Genomic DNA, 27,102 nt, shown 5'->3' with positions numbered 1-27,102 from the left:
GCAGTGTACCCATGCCTTGGGAGCTGGGTGCTGCTAAGCACTCACTAATAGCACTGCTGTGAAACTGGTTTTAGCATCACAGCAGTGGTACAAGCAGGCAAATTCTCTTCATTTCCCAGCACAGGTGTGCACAGCATTGCCTGGCTACACCCCCTGAGCACAAGGTGAAAGTTTGCTGCCAAGAACACGCTGCTCTGTGCTGAAGATAACCCAACTGCAATGCAAACACAACCAAGCCGGAGCAGAAACCCACAAACAAAACAGGCTTCCTGTGCCCTCTAAAAGACACAAAGGCTTTGTTTGAGGAAGGTGGAACTCATATACATGTCCTCAAACAACATTATTGCAGCTTACAAACAGGATCCCTCACTTCTAAGGCACTGGTAAGAAACCAGGCTGGAAAAGCTGCCTCCAACCAGGGCTGCATTGCCAGTGCTGTCTTACCTGGAGGGATATTGGCCAGTGCTCTGCCCAGCACTGATCTAAAAGGCTGGATACAGCCTGCCCTATGGGGCTTTCTAGTGCGCAAAAAGCTTTTGAACGTGCCCGCTCGTTTAGATCTGACCCATTTAATTAAAAATTGACGTATGCTGCTATTTCAGCTTAAATGAAGCTTACTTCTGGTAGCTAAACACTGCTCCTGACGGAGTGCTGCTTAAGCAGAGTCAGCCTGATACAAACTAAAATGAGAGCTCCCCAGCTTTTTAATCATGGGTATCTGATCAGAAATCTCACCCTGCAGTAGGCTGATGCAATTGTGTGCAGATAAGCTCCAACAAGAAACCTTCGTGCATGGAAAATGGGTTCTGCTGGGCCTGCAGCTCTGATGCCTGCTGCCAAGCTCGAGATTGATCGATGCCTGTGGATGTTTCTTTAGTGCAAGGGAAAAGGATTCTTTTTGTTCCACCATTGCATTACCCAATCCCACTGAGGATGGTCCAGAGAGGGCAGGTAAGATCCCTGGGTTTGCACAGTCCCCATCTTTTCCACAACACAGGCACCTTACCTCCAGGTGCACACTTCCACAGCATTGCATCAGACGAGCCAAACACATGGGGAGCGCTCAGCGTATTGACACAGATAAGCAGAGGTTGGTGGAGGGAGAGGCAGAAAAGCAAGCAGAGGCAAACCTGTTCTTTGGGGCTGTCCCACTGCCACCCGCACAAACGTGGCAGGGTTCCTGCCACACTAATGCTGATGTCCTCGGCGGCCTGCACCCTGCAGTTTGGATTTCTGTTAGTTAAGGACATGGGATGCCAAATAAACACTTATAAAATTGACTTGCCTGATTTTTAGAGAGAGATTCATAGTTGTGAAGAGATGATACCACAATCACATGTACGAAGGTTTCAGTACATCCACAGCAGAAGAACCGAAACCGTTTGTGCTTAAAATACATTACACGTGTGCTTTGGCTGCAAAACACTTACTAAGAAAACATTAAAGTTCTGATTTAACGAACTGGAGAGTCAGAAAACCAGAGTGCCAGCCTTTTTGCTAATGACCCATTTCCCCAGCTGTTCAATGGCAGTGTGCCGAAAGAGGGAGTTTCAGCAACAGGAGAGCACAGGAGAGAAGGAAACAGGTAAACAGAGGGACTTAGGCTGAGATCAGGTAGGGAATGCTTAAGGCATGCTTAGCTTTGTTAGGGACAATCATTTTCTATGGTACTTTCAGAAGGATGAAAAGACAGTCTGGATGGAAACAGGGAAAAGCCAGTGGGGACAGCCAGCCTGCCACATTTATTTTGAGAAAACAAAGAGAAAAGGGAAGTGAGTGCATATCTGGAGGGACAGCAGGTAGTAACAGGTAGGAGGTATTAGAGCAGGTAGTAACAATTAAAAATAATTATGGAGTGCAACGCCAAGATGTGTTCACTTCAACTTCAGCACCCGATGACTGCAGTCACTCGTGGTGTGTGGCAGGAGCCACGTGGTAAGAATCACAACTTCTAGAAATTATATTGAACACTTTGGCCTCCTATTTTCACCTTACTCCCCAAATTAGCTTTTATTCATTTTGATTTGCAACAGATTTCCTGGAAAGCCAGAAGCACATTGTTGCTGGGACAATTGCCCACCACTACTTACGCTTTTTAATTCTCTTTATTAAAATCTTTCTTTTTAGGAAACACAAATTGCAATCAGTTACACAGATCAGTTAATATTGATGACAGTTCCTACATAATTAAACAAGTACTAACAGATTCCAACTGTTTACAAGCCAAAACTTAAATTAACAAGATTATATAAGCTCAATAAATAATACATCTGGTCCAGTTCAAGTATAATTCAACAAATCACAGCCTTAATCCTTAGAGAATAGAAAAACCCTGAATATAACCAGCCTAACACTAATTTAGTGTTAAAGCCAATGTGAAACTTCATCTAATCTTATGGGGCAAATGCTTAATTGTTTTATTTTATACTTCAAGGAAAGTAAGTTGCAGATTGACATTAAAGACTACTTGAGATCAGTACAGATTTCACAGAGATGAAAAGCACAGTCACTATTCAAAAAGTGCAATCTTTGGTTAAGATGTGTTGAAATGGTTTGTATATATTAAGGAAGCTCTTTTTTGTTTTTTTAAATATCAATATATTTTTGGCTAGACCTGAGCCTGCTTTGTGCTATATATATAAAATGTGTATATATATATATATATATATGTATGTATGTATGTATTAACAGCGTGGATTATAGTGATGATGAATTCTGCCAACAAAAAAGTAAAAATTTAAAATACAACAAACAAACAAACAAACAAAAAAACACGCTTTTACATAAGCTGAGAAAGGCAAGCAACTGCCTACAGTGGCTTTCTTCCTCAGCAGAATAGGTAGTAGAAATGGAGGAGCTGAGTGCCTGTCAGCATTGCATGATGGCCTGTTGGGGAGGGAAGGAGATTGTCTCTGAGATCTCAAAGTGAATCGGGCTGAAAAGTAGGGATCAGTAGGAGTTAATTGAGACTAGAGATTGCTTTAAAGTGTGGAGTTCTAGGGTGAGAAAGCAGCTCCTCAGAAAGAAAACTGTCCCTATGGCTGTACCTAAGATGTTACAGATTGCTGTTGTGTGGGACGATGCTCAGAGGAATGGGGCCACCAAACCATCTCTATCAGTGTCTGGTTAGGTCACTTCTGTGGGGCTGGGCATGGCTCCTGCATCTCTCACTTGAGACATTTCCAGGAGAGGAAACTAAGTAGGGTAGAGATGCCACACAGAGTGTCCTCCTTCTACTTCCTTCAGATGCGAAACAGTGGCCTGGGCCCTGACCCAAACAAAGGACCTGGAGCCATGACAGGCCCTTGGTGATCCTTGGTCAGGCCTCCTGCTCCTAGAGCTCTAGATGGAGACCAAAATTTAAATGAGCACATCTTCAGTCTGCTTCAGTATCAAGAAAGAATTCTGCATATCTAATGCAACCAGACAGGAAAAAGAAGGTTAAATATGCAAGCTATGAATAATGAGAGTGATTTGAGGAGGGGTGAAAAATAACCTCATGGGCAAGCCCTCCCTTTAGTAATTCTGCTGCTGCCAGTCAAAATCTCATTGCTTGCCTATTGCTTTCCCTGCCTGCCTGTATCCACCTGTTGTCTGTTTTCTGAAAGTTTAAAGCTCCTTGGCCTGGGAAAGTCTTTGTTGTGGATTTGTGTCATGCCTATAATAAAGGCAGTGGACCTGTAGCTTCTGCTGCAATACAAATAAAGAATAATAACAGTGATACTTTTCTCATTTGAGGTTACCTGGGGATAAAGTTGCTGGAGGCATATGACTTTGATATACAGTCAGCTGTGTCTCACATCCAATTAAACTTAACCACATGGTCTAACAAGCTGCCATTAGGGCAGTGAGAGCCCCAGCTTGAGAGCAGGGTTAGCTTCAAAAATCTAATGCTTGCACTGGAGTGACTTCCTTCCCTCATACCCAGATTGTGCTGAAGGGCATAAGGGGAGCTTCACATTCAGATGATACACGACCAGCCTGAGAGCTGCGCTTTAGAAGATGGTTGCACAATCTCCGCTGCCGTTTTTGTAATCTTATAGCTTGCAATATAAGCTCTTGCCCTAACAGCTCTGTGCTCAAATTTCACTGCTATGTGAAAAACAAACAGCCAAAGGAAGGCCCAACCTTTGAAGGAAAAATTCTTTGTTTGCATTTTTTTCCCTTTTATTTATTTATTTTACTTAGGGGAAAACAAAGGCTGTTTTAAATGACAGATGGACCCAAATCTTAAAAATACTTCAAGTGTGGATAAAGAAGGATTTATGCTGCAATGTTTTTCATTTCCCCTTGTCTTTTGGATAGGCCACATCTGAATCTGGGATGCAAAGAATCCCTCAACTTGTAACAGGAATTCCAAATATGAAATCTGAACCCACCTCTGGTAAAACGGGTGGAAAGCACAGGCCATGAAATGGAAGAGGGCTTCAGGCAACAACGCCAGACACCTCTAAGACACGCTGCCTGGCCACAGGATACTGCAGAGAACAAGCATGACTGCTGGCACAAGAAATAATGGAACGAATACTTTGGTGGAAGCGGTTTTGGCATTTCAGTCACTCTGTAATAGTTTGCAACGTCCATGTCATTCTTAGCAATGACGGGAACCTTCTGGGAAGCTATTTCCACTTACAACATCTAAACAGGACATCTTGCACCAGGAGTTTTTACAGAACATACTCTGATGAGTATGAGAGTCAGGCAAAGAACAGAAACACGTCTGCAATTCCGCATCTGCCTAGATTACGTGGTGCACTTTATAAAAGCACAACTCTGGGATCAATTCTGGCAATGGTTTGCATACGCATTCACTATACAACACAAAGCCCCATTGAAATGAACCAGAAACTCGTACAGTGCATTTCAAAGGGACTGAGCAAAATACTAAGTAACAACTGCACAGAAACAATAGCTCATAATAATGCCAGAGCTGCTGGTGCATCCTGCGTTCATCCTGTGAGCCATGAGTTGTGACATTCACCTTAAAAAACATCAGGGAAATAAAATATGAAAACAATATTAAAAGTCTGGCATCCTTCCATGAAAACCAGGAAAATTCAACATTGCCAAGCCAAGGAAAAGCAGCTCTGAGAAGAAAACAGAAAGACTCCAAAAGCAAGAGTCTCAAGTAAAATGTCTAAAAGCAACATGGTCCAAACACATGGCACTTTAAAAAGCTTCCCATGAAAGTTTCAAGTCTGTAAGACTCAAAGTTGGCACTCTTTAGATTCGTCAAAGAGAAGAGTTTTAAACAGAACAGTAGCTGGAGAACACCCTGATCACGCCATAGAAAATGCTGAAATCCAGAGCTGCCAGCACGTGTGTTTGAATTGCTCTAGCTGTGCTGGGCTCAGGCTATAAGGTCCCTGGGCAGAGACTGTGGCTCCCTCTGCATTCGTACAACACTGTCAGTGCTTAACAACACAAATATCTATCATTTCAGCCAGCTCCAAGATGCATGGAGATGGATGCTGGTGGGGTTTACACGATGCCATCTACAGATTAGTTTTAGCACAATGGCTTTAGATGTCCTATGCAAATCCTACTCACTAATCCTACTCACTGGGGGTAATGAGCAAAATGACTGCAGACACTTTAAGCAACATTAAAGCCTATTTATAGTCACATCTCCTTTCCTTCCAGCGTCCACTGGAGGATGCTGAGTGCTTCTAAATACTCTGCCTGACCTGATGTGTCACATCAGAATTAAAACCTGAAGAATCCCTGAGAATTCTGATTTAATCTAGGAAACCACTCCCAACGTGCAGAGTGTGAGAAAGAATTGCTCCACTTGGTACAGATATGCCAGCTTTGCTTCACCGTGGGAAACAGTTTCAGGCATTTTGGTTTTTAATGGCACTCTGGGCATAGGTGCATGGAAGATGCTCTTTATTTCCCCTCCTCTGTACAGTGCAAATTGACAGTTATGTCAGAGAAAATAAAATTAAAAAATGTATCAGCATTCACTCATTATGGCTCTTCCAGCTCATACGCATCATATTTTTTTCTTTGTAAAGTGAGGAACAATTCCAGCGTCATCCTGAAGCAGGTGGCTGTCTTCTTCCTTCATTTTCAGGCTCTCTTCTGCAAGCTGGGACAGATATTTCTGCAATCACAACAAAAACAAACCATCTCTATTAAAACTGAAAATACTCAACACAGAATGCTCTGCTCCTTTTCAGAGGCTCTTACACCATCCCAGCACCTCAGAATGGAAGAATACGCATAGAACCTCCTCCTGGTCAAAATTCAAGCCAAGTAAAATGCTTAATCCATGGAGTTGAACGTTCTGTTGTTTACTCTTGTGCCACAAGGGGAATTGCTGTCGGAATCAGAAAGATCACAACTCCCCATCAGTCTGTGTAACAAGACCTCACTTCTCTTTGCAAGAAAACTCACAGCTCCTGTAAGATACAGTATAGGAACTAACCCCACTCAGTCAACTAAATTATACCAGGGTAAGACTGCTGTGTCAGAAAGTAGATACAGATTCTGAGTCATAATTTAAAGCTTATATATTTCATTTTCAGCACTTCCAGTTCAGACATGTATCTTGTGCACAAGAATATTCATATTAAGAGACAAATCAAACTCAATAATAAGTAACACTAGCACTCTGGCTAGAGTATTTGTGTGTATTCTACTCTAAGAAAAAGCATTTCAGCGTGATTTGAAAATACAGACGTGGCCAGTGAGGCTTCCAATCTTCTGAAAACACTGTTAGTAGGAATGGAGGGTAAACAATTGAATGTAGGTTGGAAAATGGTGCTCAAAGTATTTATTCATGGTCAACACATTTAGAAATAGATGGAAAGAAGCTTCTTCATCAGCAGCTAGTCTACACAGATACCCACACAGTAACGTAGAGGTGGTCCTACTAACATTATCTAGTTGCAGGATTCCTACACGCTAGAGGTTGACCTCCTCTTTGACCTCCAGAGTTCGACCTCCTTGGCCTCCATGAGGAACAGGAGGGATGGGAAATGAATATAAAGAAATGAGGGGCTATGTTCTGACTGCCCAGCTGTCTCACAGAAATACAAGTTGTGGGTGTAAAAGGTACATCTGAAACAGACTCAGTAAATGTAAGAGTAGGTGTAACTGTGAGAAAATGATGACTGCACCCCCATTAACCTGATTTGGGAGTAGAAATTACACAACTCTTGATTGTGGCTCCCAGGTACAAAATTCCATGTGGCAGAAGGCCAACGTTACAGGAATATAGAGATATAGAGTCCATGAAGATTACAAGTGGTCTGTACATCATGTAACAAATCCCTAACACTTGCTGGATCAAACAACCCGCACGTATCTGGGTTTTAATGATTACCCACCAAAATAAGACTGAGGTTTATCCATCACCTTTAGCTGATGTTAATGTCAGCTGTCACCAGTTTTGAAGTTCACACATCAGACATTCACATTCATTTATAGGAAAATGAAAGTCTAGAAAAAAATATTTTTTTTCCTTTAAATACAACTTTTGATGAATGTTGTATAAAGGTAGGGGTAAACAGGATAAAATGCTGCACTGAATTGCCAAAGGTAGCTTACACCAGATGAATCTGTCAGCTTAGTGTGATAGGTAAGAAGGTAAGGCCAAATAATAGATCTTTTGGACATGGAAAAAAAAGCGTGCAAGGCTAACAAGAAAAAGCTGAAATTTGTTCACTGGTTGCTGTTCTTCAAGGGCAAGACAGAGAGAAGAAGAGGTAAAGGTGACTCATTTACTCAACAACTAAGTGAAGTTTTTGGAAGAAAAAAACAAGACTGTTCGGTTTTGTGTTAAAATCCAAACACTGAATACATATTCTGGATGTGGCTCCAAAAGGGTTGTGCAAAAGATATGTGGCAAATCAACTGGAAAAGACTCATATTCATGAAAGCACGGGACAGCGATGCTGGCATCAGACAGTGGCATTTGTCACATGGGCAAGACAACAGAACAACAGCCTGTAGAGCAGACCCATAGCTTCACATACAGCTAGAGTCCACAGTTCTTATGTTGCTGAATACACTCATTACATTGCACCACCCTAAAAGATTGATGTTTCTTGCAAAGTACATAATTAATATGGATCTAGAAATACAAAGAAAAAACTTGCTGAACTTCCATTTGAGTAGGCAAAAGTTGGATGGTTATTTATCAGGTGTATACTTCCTCCATTTAAGAAGATAAGGCTCTACAGAACATTATGTTTTCGTTGCCATATTTGAGAGATTTAATTTTAACAGCTTTTGCCGTCTTTGTGCTTTTATCTCAAATCAGTGTTACATATCTTCTACAGTATTCCTGGGAAATGGATCATGGGAGAAAAAGATTTTTTTCCACATTCTCCTAATTTGATTTGGACTTTTTTTTTTCTATGACTTTAACAAAATAACTTAGAAAGTGAGAACTGCCTCTTCTTCCCATAGGACTGGTTACATGGGGCTGGAGTTGCAACCTTTGCTTAAGCAAAGTTTCTTTGGGACACACCTGCTGGGTACTGAGTGGTGCTACCTCTGGTCAATTTCTCTGGATTTTCATGAAAGAAGCAAAAAAAGATATGTGAACTGGGCGCCTGCTCTTTAGATTACACTCACAGGAACCATCATTAGTAAGGACAGCAGCTCTGCAGGCAGAGTCTCAGACAGTCAGAGGCCTGAAAAGAAAATTCTTCCAGAGAAACCACGTGTCTCATTAAAAAAACTATTTTCAGAAAGGCTAGTGCCTACTAACCAGCTAGGGAAAAATGGCTATTACCTGAAGAAAAGCAGGGCTCCAGCATTTGCTATGGGCAGAGGGAAGGAACAGAGAAAGAAAGGACAGTCATATTCTTTCATGCCTTTTTTTTATGAGCATGTGAATTCCAATAAAAGTGTCTAATAAGAACTCTGAGCTGTCTCAAAGCATCCTAAATAAAAGTGTCTTCTGCAGTGCACACACCCTACACATGGGCATGGTCTCAAGGAGATGTGATGCAAGGCTGGCTCCTCCAGCAAGTCCTTAGCATTAGGCATGATGCTTGTGCTGTCATGACTGATACTATCAACTGTACGTCTGAAAAGTGATAAAGGCAGGAAATTTTATTTAAAGGCAAGTGCCCATGGTCTCTTCATGCTATTATCAAGGGCTCGTGGTATGCACCTATGGAAACCACACAAGTGATTACGTGCCTCTGCATATCCTTACAGAAATTATTCAGTGGTGTTCTCTGTGGCTGAACTGCCATGCTGTTCTGCAGCACAGGGAGGTGATTTCAGCAGGTCACAGCAGGAGAGCCTGTGCATCACAGAGTACTGCGTGCCGAAACACGCTGCAGGAGTTTATGCTCATACAAAGCAAGAATGGCAAAGTTATTAAACAAGTGGCATGTTCTTCTCCTGAAACTCAGAAATAATAAAGGCTGCTGCTGGGCTCGCTCCCAACAACACAAACCTCTGGGACCCTTAACAATGGCTAATTAAAGGTCTGAGTTGCTTGCTGAGCTGGTGACAAGGATCCAGTCTGTATGAGAAGATACAATTACCAGCTGGCTCCCTTTTACTTATGATCCATAAGCAGGGACCTGGCAGTCAAAAATTAGGGTGTTAAAATTTGGAACTACTGAAAAGTTTTGTTTACTTAAATTTCACTTTGAATTCTGTCCATGGCACAAAAACGGTTTTTTGCTAGCATCTCTATCTTATACCCAGTCCACCCCAAAATCTAGTTATTGGCTATTTTCACGTGTGCTTTTACCTGAAGATTTTTGTAGTGGACAGTACTTCTGCAGTGATTTGTCTTTGCTGTCTCTTCATTCGTGTAGAAGAGCCCGCAGAGCTTGCAGTAAAACCCAGTTCTAGGCACCACGAATTCCACGCCTATTGAGAAATTCAACATGTCAGTTAAAAACCTTCCCCTCCAAAACAAGCTAGTTAAATGGCATAGATATGAAGACTGAGCCTGGATTCATAGAATGGCTTAGGTTGAAAGCTATCTTAAATATCACCAAACTCCAACGCTGTGCCATGGGCAGGGCAGCCAGGTGCCCATGGCCCCATCCTGCCTGGCTTTGAACTCCTGAGCTGCAGTATAAAATCCTGTGCATTGCAAATACACCTTGTGCTTCTCTGGCAGATATCAAACACACGGACCTTCTCTCACATAATATTGACCAGAAATCTCACTGTGTAACCTCAAGGACCAGAACAGCTATTGTAGTTATTAGCAGCAAATTCACACTGACATCATGCAAATTCCTCTTAGAAGATGCACTCTCCCAAGCGTTTTACTTATGATCATTGTTTACACAGTAAAGCAATACTTTTTGTAATACTGAGAGTGTAATCAACACTTTTATGACAGGCACTTTTTAAAATTACTAAGTATTTTTCATACCATACGTCTTAAGAGTTCAACTCTCTAATTCCTAGAGAATTTCCTGGATGATCTTTCTGCCCTCAAGATCCCTTGACTTTGATCAGAGTTTCTATCACAGCCTCACCAGGTCCTTTAAGAATGCAATGTGCCTATGGGGGGTACACAAGGCTAAACCACTCTACTCTTCTTTCTGATTACTGCAGAGATTCCTTGCATCAGGCTCAGGTTCGAGACAAAGAAGCCCAAGGGAACTGATTTCATCAGTAACATTAACATCTTTTGCTATTCATCTGGAAAGAAGTCGGCAAAGGTCTACAATGAAAAGCTTGTTTCTTTCAACAGCTCCCTTTCTGTCTATGCGCTGCTCCCTCACTCTCCTCACGTCTGTTCTGAGAAATAAATCTAGCAAGTAGCCTTAAAGTGACATCTTGTTGTAAGCTCTAGGAATTGCAGTGGCCTGAATGTCCCAACGTACCCAGGGGAATGCTGAGTTCAGTGAAGACATCTTCTTGTTCCCAGCCTGCCGGAGAGTGCCTCCTCCTAGACTCTACTTCTGGGTATTCCAGAGATCTCATTTCCAGGTACCTAGAATTTGCTTAACAAATGAATAAATGTATTGAATGAAAACAGTTTATTAGTTTAAACAGACATCTGTAGAATTCTTAGAACACCTTCTGGGTGGAGCTATGAGTGAAGCTCTTCCATTCAACCCAGATCCAACTCAGTGCTACTTCAACAGCTGACACAGTTAACCCTATTTCTTCCAGATTATTTTTCTATTTTTCACATCATGCTTGCTATGTTTTTTTTAAATTTAATATTTTAAATTCTAAACAGATCTGTAATATTACACGTGCCTCCAGCCCAAGCACAGTTGAATTGCAGCCCCGTAGCCACCTATGGCATTGTGTGACGAGGGCTGGAGCTGGGCTGCATGTGGGCAGCAGCACTGGCTGCGAGCAGCTCCCCTACTGCAAACTCTCCCACAGCAGGACCCCATGGCACTGCTGCCATCTCCTTCCTGGAGCCACTCTTCTCCCATCCTCAGCTCCCCAAGGGATGGATTCTGCTTTATGGCTTTTGGCTATTGGAAGGTTTTGGCTTCTGGCCAGGAAGGAGAGGTTTGATTCCTACTGATCAACGTAAGTGGACTCAGACGAGACCTTTTTTTTTTCTTATTCCACAGAGCAACAGAATTACTGATAAACTGGTATAATTCCCACTCTTCAATTCTTACATCAAGGAACCAGTTCCCTTAACCTAATGGAATTTCCACTGCATTGCAAATTTCACCTAGATAAGGGCTACATTTTCTTACAAAACAAATAAATTTCTGCCCCAACCAAACCCTTCCTGCCTTTCAAGTCTGCAGTTCAAGGTTCTGCAATTTCTGACTATGAAAATGAATTCTCCCTCATAATTGTAAATGTGAGTATCACATGATTTAAAAGAAAATAATTTAAAAAACCCCGACTGATTGGCTTTCAAGTTAACTTTTAAGACCATTCCAAGTTTCCAAATGTGCTGAAGACCTCCTGAAAAACTCAAGAGCTTCAGTTGGTTATTCTTAAAACACCCAGGGCCTTTCTGGCAACTTAAGTTTCACTTAGGTTGATTTCTGGGCTTTTGAGCTGGCAGCTGCATTTGCAGACAGCCTAGAGCTTTGCACATCAGCTGCCACATCCATGGCAGACACATGGGACACATGCTCTCCTGGAGTTTCCAGGCTCCCTACTGGCAAGTTGAGATGCTGGAAACATCAAAAGCCTCTGTTACTGGAGCTCGATGCCTGTGAAGCGGGCAGCCAGGGGAGCCAAGCTTGCCATCTCCAGTTGCAGGGCATGGCATGGCAGATTATCTCCAAACACACAAAGCCTGGAAAGCTGTCTTCAGGCCAGAGGGCAAGTACTGAAAGGTGAACAAGTTTCAATTCTATTCAGGAGGGAAAACTTAGCTCAAGATCACATATCCACACCAAATGTTCTGCAAGAAAATGGTATTCATAAAACTTCCAGCAACTTCTGCTCACAAACCCCTCTCCAATATATGGGCTCCAGTAGCAATCAAAGAAGAGCATTCCTGACCTATATGGTTTATTTCATTTTCCACTTCCACTCCTTATGCACTACGCATTTGCTCAAATTTCATTTGAAAGCCTGACAAGGAACCAACCTCAATTTCAGACATTCAAGATCTCTTTTTTTTTTTTCCCTGACAATAAAATATTAATAGACAGCTATGATTACATTTATTGGCACTATCTCACAGCATGTCTTATCAGATATATGAAAGGCAGCACGCAGTAGATAAGAGGAGATGATAAGGCAAGTCCTGACAAAAGGCATGTATTTGTATGAACAGGGACTAAGAAGCAACAATCTGCAGATGATTTCCATGTTACTAATGCCACAGTACAGTGTGTAAGAACACCCACCTTGTCCAGGAGCCAGCCAGACATTACAGATACTTTTCTGTTGACCTTCAGTGACTGTCACTCATTTCATTGACAATTCAAAATAAATTTAGCAGAGCACTGAAAGTGTTCAGTTAAACTCATGTGAACCTTGACATGACAATTATAGCAGCTTATGCCTTTCAGAAAGCTTGCAAGCTGCTTATCATATTTCATTTACACTATTCAGCTAAGAGCCTCTAATGGTTTAGCTTGGCAAAAGGCACCGGAGTTCTTTTACTGAGCTGCTCCAAGGACAAGTCTTGATACTATTAGCAACATTTACTCTTGTTAGCAATAAATTTCAGCCTACTGTCAGAGAAAACATGCAAGGCTCCCTGCAGGCCGAGAAGAAAAAAAACAGTAGTTACCCTCTGGACACTCTTGGCTTTCACGTCTTGTTTCTTCACTAACATTTTTAACAAGCATTTCCATAACTTCTCTGCTTTCAGCTCCTTGTGATCCCATCTGTTTGTAATCATCTATAAATGCATCAGGGAGCTGGAGAGACTCTTCTTTTAGCTGAACAGAAGGTGTATGCTGATCTTCAGGTTCTAAATGAGTGTCAGAGCCTTTATCATTTTTTACTTCCTTCTGCTGGTGGTCAGACTCCTTAGCAGACTGGTCTTGCGACTCCTCTGGCTTCTGCTCACGGTCCAGATTTAGGCTTGATACTTCAGTTACAGCATCATCATTATCATCTTCCTCGTCATCCTGACAGATGCTAGAAGCTACACTGCCCTTTGCTGATCTGAAGTTTGTTTCTAAAGGTTTATGGGTAAATTTCTCTTCACTCCTGTTTAGGTGGCTATGATCATTTTCCAGTTCTAATATGGCTGTCATACAGGAACACATATCTGTAGCAGCTTTACTTTTTTGATCAACAGGTACAATTTCTTCAAGCTCAGTTATATCAGGCTCCATAATTAGGTCATCTTCTCCCACTTCATCTACTGTCACTAATTCCTCCATGTTAGCAGGATACCAGGTCTCGCCTTCTATCTCACTTCCACTCTCCCAGTCTTGGTCCTGTCACAAAGATGTTTAAAAAATGAGAGATCAGTGGGCTTTGAACATCAGTAACCAGGAAAAATTTTGATCTGGCCCCTCTCGTGTTTTAGTTTCAATGGATGACATGTCTCCATGCTATGATTTTAAACCTTATGCACACATGCAAGTAGTATTTTTATAATAATAATATGAACTTCACTTTTGGGAGCTTCTAAAGCTGCCTTGGAAATTGCAGTCTCTCCAGTCTCCCACTCCTTGCTTTTCTGTAAGCAGAGCAATGCACAGCCTGTCATACACCTTATAATACAACTGACTCTGCTACGTGATCCCCAAGGAAACTAACCTCTCCCTCTCCTCTACTTCTGTTCCAGAGCGATCAGAAATGGGAACCATAATGAGAATACACTGAACACCACCCTAGCCCCTGGCTTTGACTTTTCTGGATTGGATCCTTTAAATTCTTATGCTGACCTGAGAAAATGCAGCTACCATCTGTAGCCATTTCTTTCCACCTGCAAGAGCCCTCTGCCAGAGACTGTGTTGGTAGAGACTGGCCTAGACCTTAAGAAAAATCAGTTTTACAGTTATACTCCAAGATTTATAATCTGATGTACTTCACATAGGAAATTAGAGACATGTAGGATGCTCAGATTCTAGTACTGGACTTGAGAAGTATCAGAATGTTAATGTACATGCTTCCTTTTCATACATAGTTGGCGCAGTTTAGATTTCAGCTCTCAGAATCATTGTGAGCACATAATCTGTTAATAATCTGTATTCTCCTGCTGTTCAGCCATTTGCACACTTCCCTTCCTAGAATTCTAAAACAGCAAGAAAACTCTGGGAGTTGACACTGTTCTTGCCAGGAGATCAGTTTTCTACAGCAAGAGATATCAATAGCTTCCATATCTGATCATCAACCCATGACCCTACAGATATGAAGCTGGAGGAATTCCAAGGACATTGCTGTTTCCAACTGTGATGCTGCAGAAGGGCTGTTGTGAAAACACTATTTAATTAAAACCAGAAGCAATCAGAGGAGGCTACTATCTGTAGACCATCTGAAGCCAATGTTCTGAAAAGTTTTCATCATTAGTTCCCCCCCCCCCCCTTCTTCTCCACTAACTGACTGCATCTCCTATTTTTGGGCACGGTTCACAAAGTTACAGGGTTCACTCAGGCATACATTACAGTTGTCAGTGCCAAGGGCTATGCATGCAAAGCAATGTACATTGGCAAAGAGCAACTAAAAAAAGAGTTCTGGAGACTTCGGGAAAAGGTCAAGATAAGGCAAGTTAAATTAGACATCTCCCTTCAGTTGCCCCTCTACACACCCTTCCAGAGATCAAACTTGGGTTTTCACTTATTTTATCATGGAAGCTGTACCAACTGTGTGCCACCAACCTTCTCTTTTCTTGCGTTTTCCAGAGTCTCTCCAGATTCTCCTCCTTGTTTATCAGCTGAAGGTGAGCTCTTCTCTGGACCTTGCTCCTCTTTACCAAGCTAAAATAGATAGAACATATACACATACAGCAATACACAGCGTCGCTCTATTATGTTTCTATTTTGGGTTTAGGGAAGCAAAGTCACTCACAAGGTCACATTCTTTATTTCTAACGATTATGCAAGTCAACTGGACTGTGGGAAAAGACCCAAAAAAAAAAAAAGTGGAAAACTGGATTTCATTGGAAAAGCAGCACAAATAATAATGATGAAAAAGAAATTGAAACAAAACTAAAGACTTGTAATTTATATCACAGAGATGATAGAAGAGAGGCTAGAAGACAGGTGGAGAAGAATGTGAATTCATTAAAATTTCCAGCCTACATTCCCTTGTTGGATGGGGCCCTGGGCAGCCTGGTTTAGCATTAAACGTGGAGGTTGGTGGCCCTGCATGTGGGGCAGGGGGGTTGGAGATTCATGATCCTTGAGGTCCCTTCCAACCCTGGCCATTCTGTGATTCTGTGATTCCCCTGTTCTTTACCCACGTCTGTTATTCTTGGCTCAGATATGGTAAAGAGACCAGCAGTGTTGAAACTCTACAGAAGACATTAAATGCTTTGTTTATTGATGCAGGATCAGCTGAGAATGTAACTACTTACACTGCTGATACTTTGGAAGAACAAAGCCACAATATTACCTGGCACTTATTAGAAGAGGAGTGGAGCATGAGTATGATGAGTTCAAGAGCAGACAAACCTATTTCTGCCCTTTACAATATGTTATTAGCAGTAGCCCCTGGGGAGGTGTGCCTTTTACCAAGCCAGCTTAAAATGCCTTGAAAACATGCAGAGGGGTGTGCAACACTGATGATTCAGGAAGCTGCCCGACCTTTCTTTAAGTGAAAGAAATCTCCCAAGGAACCATCTGTCACAGTGAAATATCGGCAACAGGAGAAAGATGACAAAAGGTGGTTCCAGAAGCACATTTCTATGGCATGAGCTAGTGCTGCTGCCCATTACAGAGGCTAGCTGAGTTACAAACTCAGATATGTCCTCCAACCTTGCCCCCACACAAGAAGAACAAATGCAAAGGTCAATTAAAACCAGACAAAGACTGCTCAAGCAGCACAAAAGCCATTCGTTAGAGATGGACCCCTGGTCAGTGAGGCAGCTCTGCAGCCTCCTGCACTGCATCCCGGTGGGTGGTTGGAGGCCATGTAGCACTCAGGGGCTGGGGAAGGCAAGGCAGTCACAAGCCAATAATCATAATCCTGTAGGGAGGGAATATAATCATGGGCTGTACTGGGACAAATGCTGTATCCTGATTTGTTGTTCCTGTCCACTCTTTCCTAGAGGAGAATTAAGCCCACAGACACCACCACTTCACTGACTGGGAGAATTTCTACAGAGATCCCATAACTTCACAGATGAGCTGATTCAATCGTTCTACCATGGGAAGACACTCCTCCAGCACATCTGAAGTGAGCAATGTGAATTATCCCTGCTGAGATGACCTCACGTTTAATAGACACCAACTGCTCTACTGAGCTGACCAAAAGAAAATGTTCCTTATTGAAAGTTCATTCCCCATTTTAGCAATATAACAACCTATAGCAATAGCAGCATAAATTATATATATTGTGCATCCCTCTAAAATTCCTGGACAACTTAATTCCTAGATAACTTGATTCTTATCAGCAGAAGAAGGTAACAATAAAAAGGGAGCAGCCATGGAGGGTTTAGCACAGATTTGGAAGACAGAATAGCAGATCAACTGCCTCTGCATAGGCAACCCACATGCAAACAGTAGATGTACATTTGGTTTTGGTTTCAGTTGTCTCTTCCCTCCCCCTCACTGTTTACCCAAAAGGTCTACGCATGGCAGTGAAAGATGATATTCAGGTACTTAACACTAGAATGAAGTAACAGATTTGCATAGGTCTGGGCAAAGACCTGGACGAGGTGACCTCCCAGGATCTACTCTAGGAATATATCCCCCAACCCTACCATGGCAAAACAGCGTATTACCAGCACCACGCCCCAAAACAACTAACCTAAAATACTTCAGAAAAGATATTACATCAGCATTTACCTATTCCTTAAGTACAGTTTGGGATCTCTATTTACCTTATTCTCAGGAGGTTTGGTTTCCTTCACATCACTGCCTTCAGCAACAGCATCTTCTTGGTCTTTTTCAGCTTTCTTCACTTTATTCTTATCGCTTTGTTTCTGCCTGGAGCTCTCAGAGACCTTGCTATGCTTCTGTTCAGCCGTCTCCTCCCTTACAGCATCCTCACTGTAAGAATGCCTGTGTTCCCTGAACTTTGCCTCTTCCTTTCTCTTGGATCTCCCAGAAAACTCCTGCCTCTGAAATTTGTCGGATTTTGACTTAGAGGCTTTTCGGTAATAGTCATCTTCCCTGCTCTTGTAGCCAGACAAAGGGTGGAGGGAGCCAGGAGAACCACTCCTTACGTATTTTTCTCTGTGCCCTCTGCCTCCTTCAATCCGTTCATCCAAGTCAAATTTGTCTAGCTGTCGGGAATAATGTTTCCTCTCGTGCACCCATACGTCAGTCCTGTCTCTCTTCTCATCCCCATTCTCTCGCCATTCTCTGCTTTCTCTTTCTTCTTCCCGTCGAGAATATGGGGACTGATCCCACGACTCTCTTCCATTTCCCCAGTCGGTCCTGCCGGTCCCCATCGGGCTGCGGGGTGAACTGCAGGAGGTAAAGCTGGGAGTGTGGGATCGGGGAGACAAGGAACGGCTTATGGGGCTGCGAGAGCGGGGCCTCTCTGTGCCATACCTGCTGCAGAGGGAAAGGACAGCTGTAACTGGCTGTAACATCGGGCTGCTGAGAGGTCCTGTGCACTGCAAACACTCTGGCACTACCCTGGTGCCTGCACCCCTGAGGGTTTGTCACAGACATGCACTGCACAGATCTGTCTGGAATATATTCATTTGTTCTTAAAAACGTCTCCTCGATGTTTAACATTGAAAGTGTATATGTTAATACCCTTACAGTAACCCTAGCATTAGCTAGGCTCTAGTTAGCTAGACAAAAGTGAAAATGATAAACAATTTAAAATAGATGTTTTAAGGCTCTGATTCTTCTCCCGCTTTGCTGGGAGGTCCAGAAAGTACTGATGAAGCCAGACAAATCAGAAATATACCAAACACATTTCCTCCTCTCCAGTGTTACCACAGCTCCAGCCTTTATGCTTTTCACTATGGAGGGTGAAAAGGGAAATGGCTTCATTTGTGTGTTCCTCACGTGTCAGGCATATTTTCTGAGTCATCATCATCAGTAGTAATGAGATCATTCGTCTTCTTAACAAGTACAGTTTTTCCATCTGAACTCATTACATAGGTTCTGCGCTTACTATTGTACCAACTTACATTTTTTACAGTGATTTGGAAAGCAATCCAACATCAGCAGGGCAATGAGATACACAAAGGAAGCACACAGACTATGCTCATTACACTTTACCTGTCTGCCTCACGCAGCAGGTCCCTCTCCCTCTGTGAGTGGATGTCCTGGATGATAGCAGCCACGTTCTTACCTGGTTTCTATATCAGACAAGGACACTGTTAGCATGCTGCACTGCTCTCCAAGCCATTATACAAGATTTGCCCTTTAAGAAACAGCATGCATGCATCATTTCATTACACTAATGAGAAATATTTGGTTTCAGTGTTCTGGTTATAGTCTTTTCTGCAACTGGTATCTCAATAGCATGACCAAAGCAGTAAAATGATACAAATGGAAAATTTGCTTGTAGCGCTGTCTGCTCATAACTGGCTTCTGGAAACTTGGCTTCAAAAAGCAGCTTGTACTTCCTTGATACACACTCACTGCAGAGTATATAACTGGATATAAGATGACAGAAGTCAAACCCTTTTTCTAATACTTGAACTAAATAGATGCATCAGCCTATTGTTTCTTACCCTAGGGAGGAGCTGCCTTAACTCCATACTACAATACGGCTCTAAAAGACTATGTTCAGACATAGGAGTTACAGAAAAGCTAAGTGCAAGAAAAATGAGTGCAAGAACTGTTGATTGCTTGAGGTTCAAGATCACCTCCAAAAGATGCACGACTCCAGGCTGGAGTGTGTGCAATCCATCAGCCAAATGGAGCATGCACAACTGAGCAACGTAACCATGCAGGAACTCAGAGCACTTCAGAGTGGTAACTCATGCATGTTCCCCTCTCATATCACTGTACTTTTGTTCATTTGTTTGTTTTTAACAATGAGAAAGAGTTTTTGCTCGTGAAGAGAAAACCAATTCCATGATCTGAGAAACTGCCAATGGAACTGCTGAAAATCTTCCTGAAATCCCACTCTCCCGAGTAAGCCCAGCTCAGCCTTCATGTTAAGATGTGCAGTCTCAACCACCTTACTCTGCAGTGCCTCAGTACCACGGTAAGAAAGAATACCCTGATTCATGAAGTAGCAATTCCTTAAAGTCTCCTCTTATTTGTCTTCCCTTAATGCTCATAAAATGCCTCTTAACTTGGAACACTACGAAGTTATTTTATAGAATTATTGTGCTGTGTTGGGATAATATAAGGCTTCTCAGCTCTTCGCTGCTGGTTCCAGTCCAAGTCTACATGCAGAAAGCCTATTCCTTTAGCACTGCATACAGCAGAACAGAAGCTGCCATAAATATGCTCTCAGGAGTACTGGTTTTTGGAGATCACTCAGATGTCCACATCAGAAGTGTCAGATAAAGTCTACAGGAAGTCTGAAGAACAAATATTGATCTGTTCTGATTCCATGTGCATACATATATATATATATACATACACACATACATACATATATATATATATTAGATACTAGGTTAGGTCACTGTCAAGAAAGGAAAGCTAATCAGCATGATGCTTAGTCCTGCCATCGCTGCTCAGCGCAGACTGTATTATGTCCTGAGTGTGCAAGCAGAGAAAAGCAGTGCCCTAGGCTCAATGCTTGTCCAAAAGGATGGACTCCCTTATTTTTGCTGACATGTGTTATCTTACACATTGTTTAACTGAGCAGCGTGGGCTGTTTAGGTGAACCTTAGTTCAACCAAGCAGCTTACTGGAGAAGAAGCTTAGAAGGGATTTTTGAAGTAGTGCAATGAGAGAACCAGAGAATGGGATCTCATCTAAGAATTAAAATTAAGTATAAAAGATCATTAACATACATTTGTTAGTTTATCTTTCTTCATTTCTTTTCCCACATTAACTAGAAAACAGCAATCAGAAAGACATTTAGATGTATTCTCACGGACAAGGTATAGAAACTCATGAATTCTTATCAGGAATCTGATCTTACCTTCAGCTGCAACTCCTTGTATCTTTTAGACATCCTAATAAGTAACTTGTCATCGTTTATCATAGCGGGTTTTTCTTTGTAGTACTGCACCATGGCTTGTGCTGCTTCACTGTAAGCCATTTCCAGAAAGGCCTAGCACAGATGGGGAGAGCTTTAAAATCCACTACATCATTACAAAACAAAGTATCAGAGAAATAGGGATACCGAGGTGATTGCTTAGCCTCTTGTTAACTAAAAATAATGGTTACAGTCCAGCTATGAAAGCTGATGTGCAGCTTTAGTAGGTGGTTAAAAAAACAAATAACTGGAATCCAATCTTTCCTGATATACAAAAAAACACCCTTTTCTCACTTCCTCACTGGGGCTTCTACAGGAGAAGTAGAACGTGAGCAGCCAGAACAAAGCAAAGAACTACTACTAATAAAACAACTATATTAACTAGCATTTCTACTTGCATGAAAAATGCCACTTGATGTAACTATGGTTTAACTGTTCAAGGGAAAAACAAAACTGTGTACTGACTGCATTTTGAAATGTTAACATTGCTCACTGGCGTGGATTCTACTTCCCTCTGCACTGTCTGCCACAGATACATAAGAGATCACCACCTACCACCACTGGTAGACATAACCCTGAAGACAGAGTTCTGCTACAGTGTGATGCAGGTTAAAAGGCACGGGCACTGTCTCACTGAGCATCTCAATATGCCTTTCTGCCTACTTACATCAACACTGGTGGCTCCAAAAGCACAATACCTGATTAGTGGATTTCATGAGGATATAGTTGGTGACCTTCCCAAACGGAAGGCCCAGGTTAATGACATCGTTCTCTGTGCAGCTTCCCTCGGGGAGGTTGCAGATGTGAACAACTCGACCCAATGTAGATTTCCTCTGGGGAAACTGGAAAAAAAGTCCAACTCAAAGCCATGTTTTATCTTAAATATTCCAACCACTAGATAAGAGCTTACATTTCTGCAAAAGAAAAAGAAACTGAAATGATCTGTTCTACACACCTGCTTTTAAGGACAAATATCCTTAATTAAAAACATCCTGATTAAAAATTTTCTTTCCCATTCATATTTTTAACTGAACTGTGGCTTGCAGTGGAGTCCCCATCCCTAGATTAACAGGAGAGGATTACTAGGAGAGATGCTCTAGTTCAAACAGGAATAGTGATATGGCTGCAGAAGATAACTTGCCATGTCAAATCTAAGAGAGTAAGGGACTTCAGGGCCCTGGCACGTTCCAACAGAGAGCTGGGCACTCAGCACCAGAGGGAGTTTGGAGACCCCTCAGTGCTCAGAGGTGTTTCTGCAATGGGGAGGTGCCAGTAAGCTCACTGCAGGCACGGTATCTGTCTGGTACACCAGCCAGCTCCAAGGCTCTTCTGCCAAGTCACGCAGCCTTCACTCTGTCCTGCATCTGCCTGTCCCACTGATGGCCTTGCGCCTTCCCCACACATGAGGGCACCACATATTAGTGAGTAAAACACCCTTAACAAATACTTTGCCAGCAAAGCATACACTCACGAATAAAGAAGAGTATTTTCAAGCAGATGTTTACTGCAGTCCCTGCAGGATTTATGGATGTTAAAAAACAGTTTAAATGACTATAGAGGTGTTCAGGATAGCAGGGATTGAATCTAAACCCTCTTCATGCTCTCATGGAACAGATTGGGCCGGGGGTACAAAAAACAGCATTCATTCTGCAAGAGGACACCCCAGCTGTACCTGAGGTTGAAATACCCGCTGCTTTCCTCTTCTCTCCTTGCAACACCACGTAGTCAGAGACACATTTCTCTTGAGAGCATGCTGACCACGGGGGCATGCAGAGAGGCAGAGGTCCCAAACTGGACTGGCACAGGCACATGCTGTTGGTGCAGCAGTCACTTCCCAAAGGTGGAAGTCTATTCTGGGGTCTGGGGCAGTTCCCAAAGAGCTGCCCATCTCCCTGATGTGGAAAGCAGTCTCTGCCCTCCTCATGCAAACAGACATCAGAGTATGCTGAGAAAGAAATATAATTTACCTCAGCTAATGACATGCAAACCTTGCTCACACAGGATTAAGTCTTCCCAGAATACTTCCCTGTTTATGACTTCCGCTATTAGGGTTTTATTGAAGAAGTAACTCTACCTTCACTTAAAATTGTGCCATTCAAGGAAAGATGCAAATCATGTAATCTCATGGGATCAAATTCACCAGAGCCATCACAAATGTTTGGCTTGTCAGCAAGTTCACAAGTTACAGAGCTAATGTTATCTTATTTGCACCTTCATCCCATTACCTTCCCTCCAGACTTTATCCCGTAACTGCTGGTGTGTTTTTGCTGCAGTACGAGCCTGCCTCCCACAGCAGTCTGCTATTCAGTTCACAGAGACTGCCCAGGTGCATAAAGCAAATCAAACAAGTGTCACAGTCCAAAAGGAAAGTGTTTTCTCTATCACAAAAATAACAAAAACCTCATCCTGGAGAAAGATGGGAGCGACTCAGCTCCACCTGAATAGAAAAGCAGTGATGGCTGAGTGCATCTGGCAAGGCAGCATGTAGCACACAACAGGAGAACACAACATGCAGCTGGCAGGGAAAAAGGAAACCTTCCTGACAGCACAAGAACACCTCATGTCACCTGGCACCTTCTGTTTGTTTTGTCAGATCTGTTAAGATGGTGTGTTAAGCACCTATAGGACTAGAAAGGCAGCTGTTCCCTCCCTAGGCTCCAGGGCCCAGGCTCAGACATGAACTCAGCAGTACATTAAATCAGATGACTCTAAGACGTTACCACCTCCCCAAAATTGGCAATGGCTTGAATTGAATTGTCACGTCATAAATCTGCTATAATTCACGACTAAAAAGTGGTCAGACACTCATACTGGGATCAGATGAGCTGTACCAGACAATATCCTTGTCAGCTGATTGAAGTTAAATTGGATTCATTCACTAAATGCAAAACACAGCCAGAAAAGGAATATACAACTTCTATATCCACAGGAGCCATGGTGTGTCCAGAGCAGAATGCGATTTTCAGTAAGACTTCACGTTAACTTTCTTTAATGTCTACAGGGATCTACCAGCGCAGTTGGACAACTGTTAGAAAAATAGTTTGTTCGAAAAATAAATGGTTGAATGAATTATTTGCTGCATAACAGTGAAGGGCATCTCATGCAGTTTGCCACATGCTTTCATCAACCTAATTAAGATATTTTGCAGATAATTGCATCTTTTTCTCCTCCGCATTTTTTTGGGATCTCTTACTTTTCAAATCCTTTATCCATTTCTTGAGCTTTTCATAACTCTTCCCTAAAGATACTAAGAAACCAGCAGTCCCATTCCTTCACTGCCAGTGGCTTTCCATGTCTGAGGGAAGGCTCGCAGCGCTCTATTTGCCTTTAGAAGAGGGACTGAGTTATTTGCAGACAGAGAGCATGTATCAAGCTCTCCGAGAAATCTGAACACTTTGTTTATGATTACATGCAGGGTCAAGTATAATCTCCCACTGCTCAGTTAAATGGCAGCAGCTTAGCTGAAAGTGAATACTGCTGTGCAAAGGTGTAATAAATTATAAACCACCTGGGTTGCGGGGGGGAATGACAGCTGGTAAACTCTAATTTAACACCTCTAATATAGCTCCCTGACCACCTCCTGAGCTTCTGAAGAAAAAGGGGATTTGTAGTGTCCAGGAAAGCCAAAGTTATTGGTTCTTTTATCTCTCTTAGCACCGCAGGTCATTCAGAAGGACTTCTGCAGGCAGCTTAGATGACAAATAGTGACAGATTCTGAGGAGAAACGATACTGGTATTAGCAGTAATTTCATTTGTTGTGAGGTTGACAGACATGATGAAAAGGAACATTCCTCCACAGCCGCCGCGACTCCAACCTTTGACCTTGGAGGCAGCCATCGCAAGCAGCTCTGATCTTTGCTGCCCTGCACACGTGGTGTCTGTGACAGGCAGAAGCCAAAATCCCTTCCAACAACCCCTGTCATAGCAAAACCCCACAGCACAAAATTGATTGGATTACACAAATCTGGGTGATGTTTTTGTAAGCAATGCCGGTGTGAACTGGAGCGGCACAGGGACGCAGCTCAGCCTGTCCTTCTGGAGTGCCTGAGCCGACATCAGGATGTGGACATAAAAGCTAACAAGGTGAAAACTTGAACCCCCGGATTACTGCTGCTATTCTATGAACAACCTAGCATTACTCCTCGATGTTTCCAACTCTAATAATAGCTTGCATATGATTTGCAGTTTCTTGCTTTTTTCCCCTTCTTTTAAAACCCTTTGTTTCCCCAGTTTAAAAGCCATATTTAATGTAAGATTTTTTTATGCGTGACATTTTTTGCTGAGTGGGATGGTAATTCAAGTGCACACAAGAGGAACACAACTGGAACCTGTCCTGAGTACTGGGAGGATAATAAACTGAAACCACAGAAGGTTTATGTATACTGAAGCAAACTTGTTGAAAGGTTACCAGTGGCAGCAGGCGATATAAATAGTACACGAAAATAAACTAAGAAAAAGCCAGTCCAGTGTAATTAATCAAACTGAGACACCCAAGCGAATAAGCATCAGTTGAGCTGCAGCCACTGTCTTTCCACCACTGCTACCTGTGAGGAGGCCCCCAGCAGAGAGTGATTGCTACAGATAAATAACTGAAGAGATGCAGGCCTCTCACTGGGATCAATACTTAGAGTAAGTAGAACTTAATCCAGTTTTTCAGCTGATTTTCCTGCTTCAATAAGGCTCAGAACATGGGGGGGGAAAGCCACGCAATACAAGAATACAAGCCACAGAATATGGGGGAGGTACACACAGAACAACCTGCCAGCCTCTTCAAATCCCTCTAACAAGCAAACAATTTCAGCACAGAAAAAAAAACAAAAACAAAAACAAACAAACAAACAAAAAAAACACAAACAAACAAGAACAAACAAACAAAAAAAAAACACCGAAAGAACTACATCTACATTTGTTTTGATCAAAATCAAAAGCATAAAGGAGCTGCAGGTAAATTTAAATGATGGACTGAGCGTTCCCATCATTGCCTAAAAGCAAGTCTTAAAATGACAGATTTTTAATTTCAGTAAGTAGAAGAGGTTTCTGCAAGAATCTCTGCGAGGAAACCAATTTCTTAAATACTCACTCTTACCCCTGATGGAAGAGAAGGAAATGTAGCACCTGGCTGGCCAAAGGATCTTGCTGACGTAGTGATAAAAGATGAGCCGACATTTGGTGGATAATCTAAATAATGGACCACACAATTTTGTGAAAATCTTGATTCATATTATTAACGTGACTCAGTAAGCAATGCCCCATTTATGTAACAATTAATTTCATCATTTCAACACCATTGCTTCATTGTACTGTGGAAACAACTACTTGTTGGAAAGAAAAATAAATTCCCACTTTGAAAGGCAGGTTGCCTTTTAAGTCTTACTGCATACAATGCACTATTTTCCCTGGAAATCTGTATCATATGCCATTTGAAATGCCCAGTTCTGCCCAAAGACTGAAATCGCCTTTCATTAAAAATAGTTTTTTAATTATTGTACATGCAACCATTCACCTTCAATACTAGATGGATTGAAAACTGCTGCATTATTTGGTGATAAATGTAATGTTCCATCTGCTGAACTTAACACACACCGGATACCAGTGCTGGAAAAGAAAGAAACAACTTTAGGAGCATGCATGACATGTCGTAAATATCAAAGTCTAATTATTAGATTGTAAATTCCTGGTATAAAGCCACTGAAGTAAGGGATGCTTTATTAGAAATTCAATTGGAAAAGCATCTCTGAAATAATACTTACTTATCTGAAAAAGCCATACATTTTTGGACGTGAAGAGTTCCCTTTACGTGCTGATCCCAGTCCTGTGTTGAAACAAAGAGACGATGAGCACAGGAAAAATCCTAAGACAAATTTCTGAAAGACTGTTTCTCTGTTCAGTTTACCTTATTCTGAAGCTAATACTTCATGCTGAAGATCTAACTGCATGATACTGGAGCCAAGCATACTTTTCTCCAAAGTATTTACTGATTTGTTATTTGTAGACTCAGTTACCAGTTACATAACACAGAGATAGCTTCTCTGTATTAGCTTTTAAATTCTACATGTTTATTTCTATTAAATCAGGTAATTTTTTTTTGGAAAAGCTCATGCTGAAAGGCTCTGAGCATCCTCAGCTCCTGCAATGTCCATAACAAGTGTGCTCATCACACACGGCAGCAAAGACAGTGATCATTCACTTCAGTAGATAAACACATTTGTAAGAGAAGTGCATTCAGCTTTTTACATTTCTATGGGCCAAATAGGACAGTATATTAAATACTAATAAACAAACCAACTGAAGCTCACTGTAATTACAATTACACCATTCTTATAAAATGTTTAATGAAAAACACACATGCCCAGCATGCCCGAGGTGGGGGTGAGTTCAGACCACTCCTGTAGTTGTGGCAGCCATAGAAAAGCCTCTAGCAAGCAGCTGCACAAAGAATAAAAGGGAAACATGAAAGAGCAAATACATTCAAATCTC

The 27,102-nt window shown here is 42.0% G+C and overlaps 1 protein-coding gene across 1 annotated transcript in view; it reads right to left on the bottom strand.

The window, feature by feature from the left end:
• Positions 1 to 5,995: 5,995 nt before the first annotated feature.
• The window catches only part of RBM20 (RNA binding motif protein 20), a gene marked incomplete at both ends in the record, with an annotated part of 89,630 nt that continues 68,523 nt past the window's right edge, over positions 5,996 to 27,102 (bottom strand). Inside the window, 12 exons of the mRNA XM_079535288.1 lie at positions 5,996 to 6,106; positions 9,725 to 9,846; positions 10,821 to 10,940; positions 13,169 to 13,826; positions 15,213 to 15,311; positions 17,378 to 18,056; positions 18,738 to 18,817; positions 20,569 to 20,700; positions 21,324 to 21,467; positions 25,706 to 25,803; positions 26,129 to 26,220; positions 26,376 to 26,437. Of these exons, the coding sequence (XP_079391414.1) occupies positions 5,996 to 6,106; positions 9,725 to 9,846; positions 10,821 to 10,940; positions 13,169 to 13,826; positions 15,213 to 15,311; positions 17,378 to 18,056; positions 18,738 to 18,817; positions 20,569 to 20,700; positions 21,324 to 21,467; positions 25,706 to 25,803; positions 26,129 to 26,220; positions 26,376 to 26,437 (2,397 nt within the window). The remainder of the gene's footprint in view (positions 6,107 to 9,724; positions 9,847 to 10,820; positions 10,941 to 13,168; positions 13,827 to 15,212; positions 15,312 to 17,377; positions 18,057 to 18,737; positions 18,818 to 20,568; positions 20,701 to 21,323; positions 21,468 to 25,705; positions 25,804 to 26,128; positions 26,221 to 26,375; positions 26,438 to 27,102) is intronic.

Source organism: Tetrao urogallus (assembly GCF_951394365.1).
Source record: "Tetrao urogallus genome assembly, chromosome: 5".
Classification (NCBI taxonomy): Eukaryota; Metazoa; Chordata; class Aves; order Galliformes; family Phasianidae; genus Tetrao; species Tetrao urogallus.
This window is presented reverse-complemented; position numbering and strand designations above follow the sequence as displayed.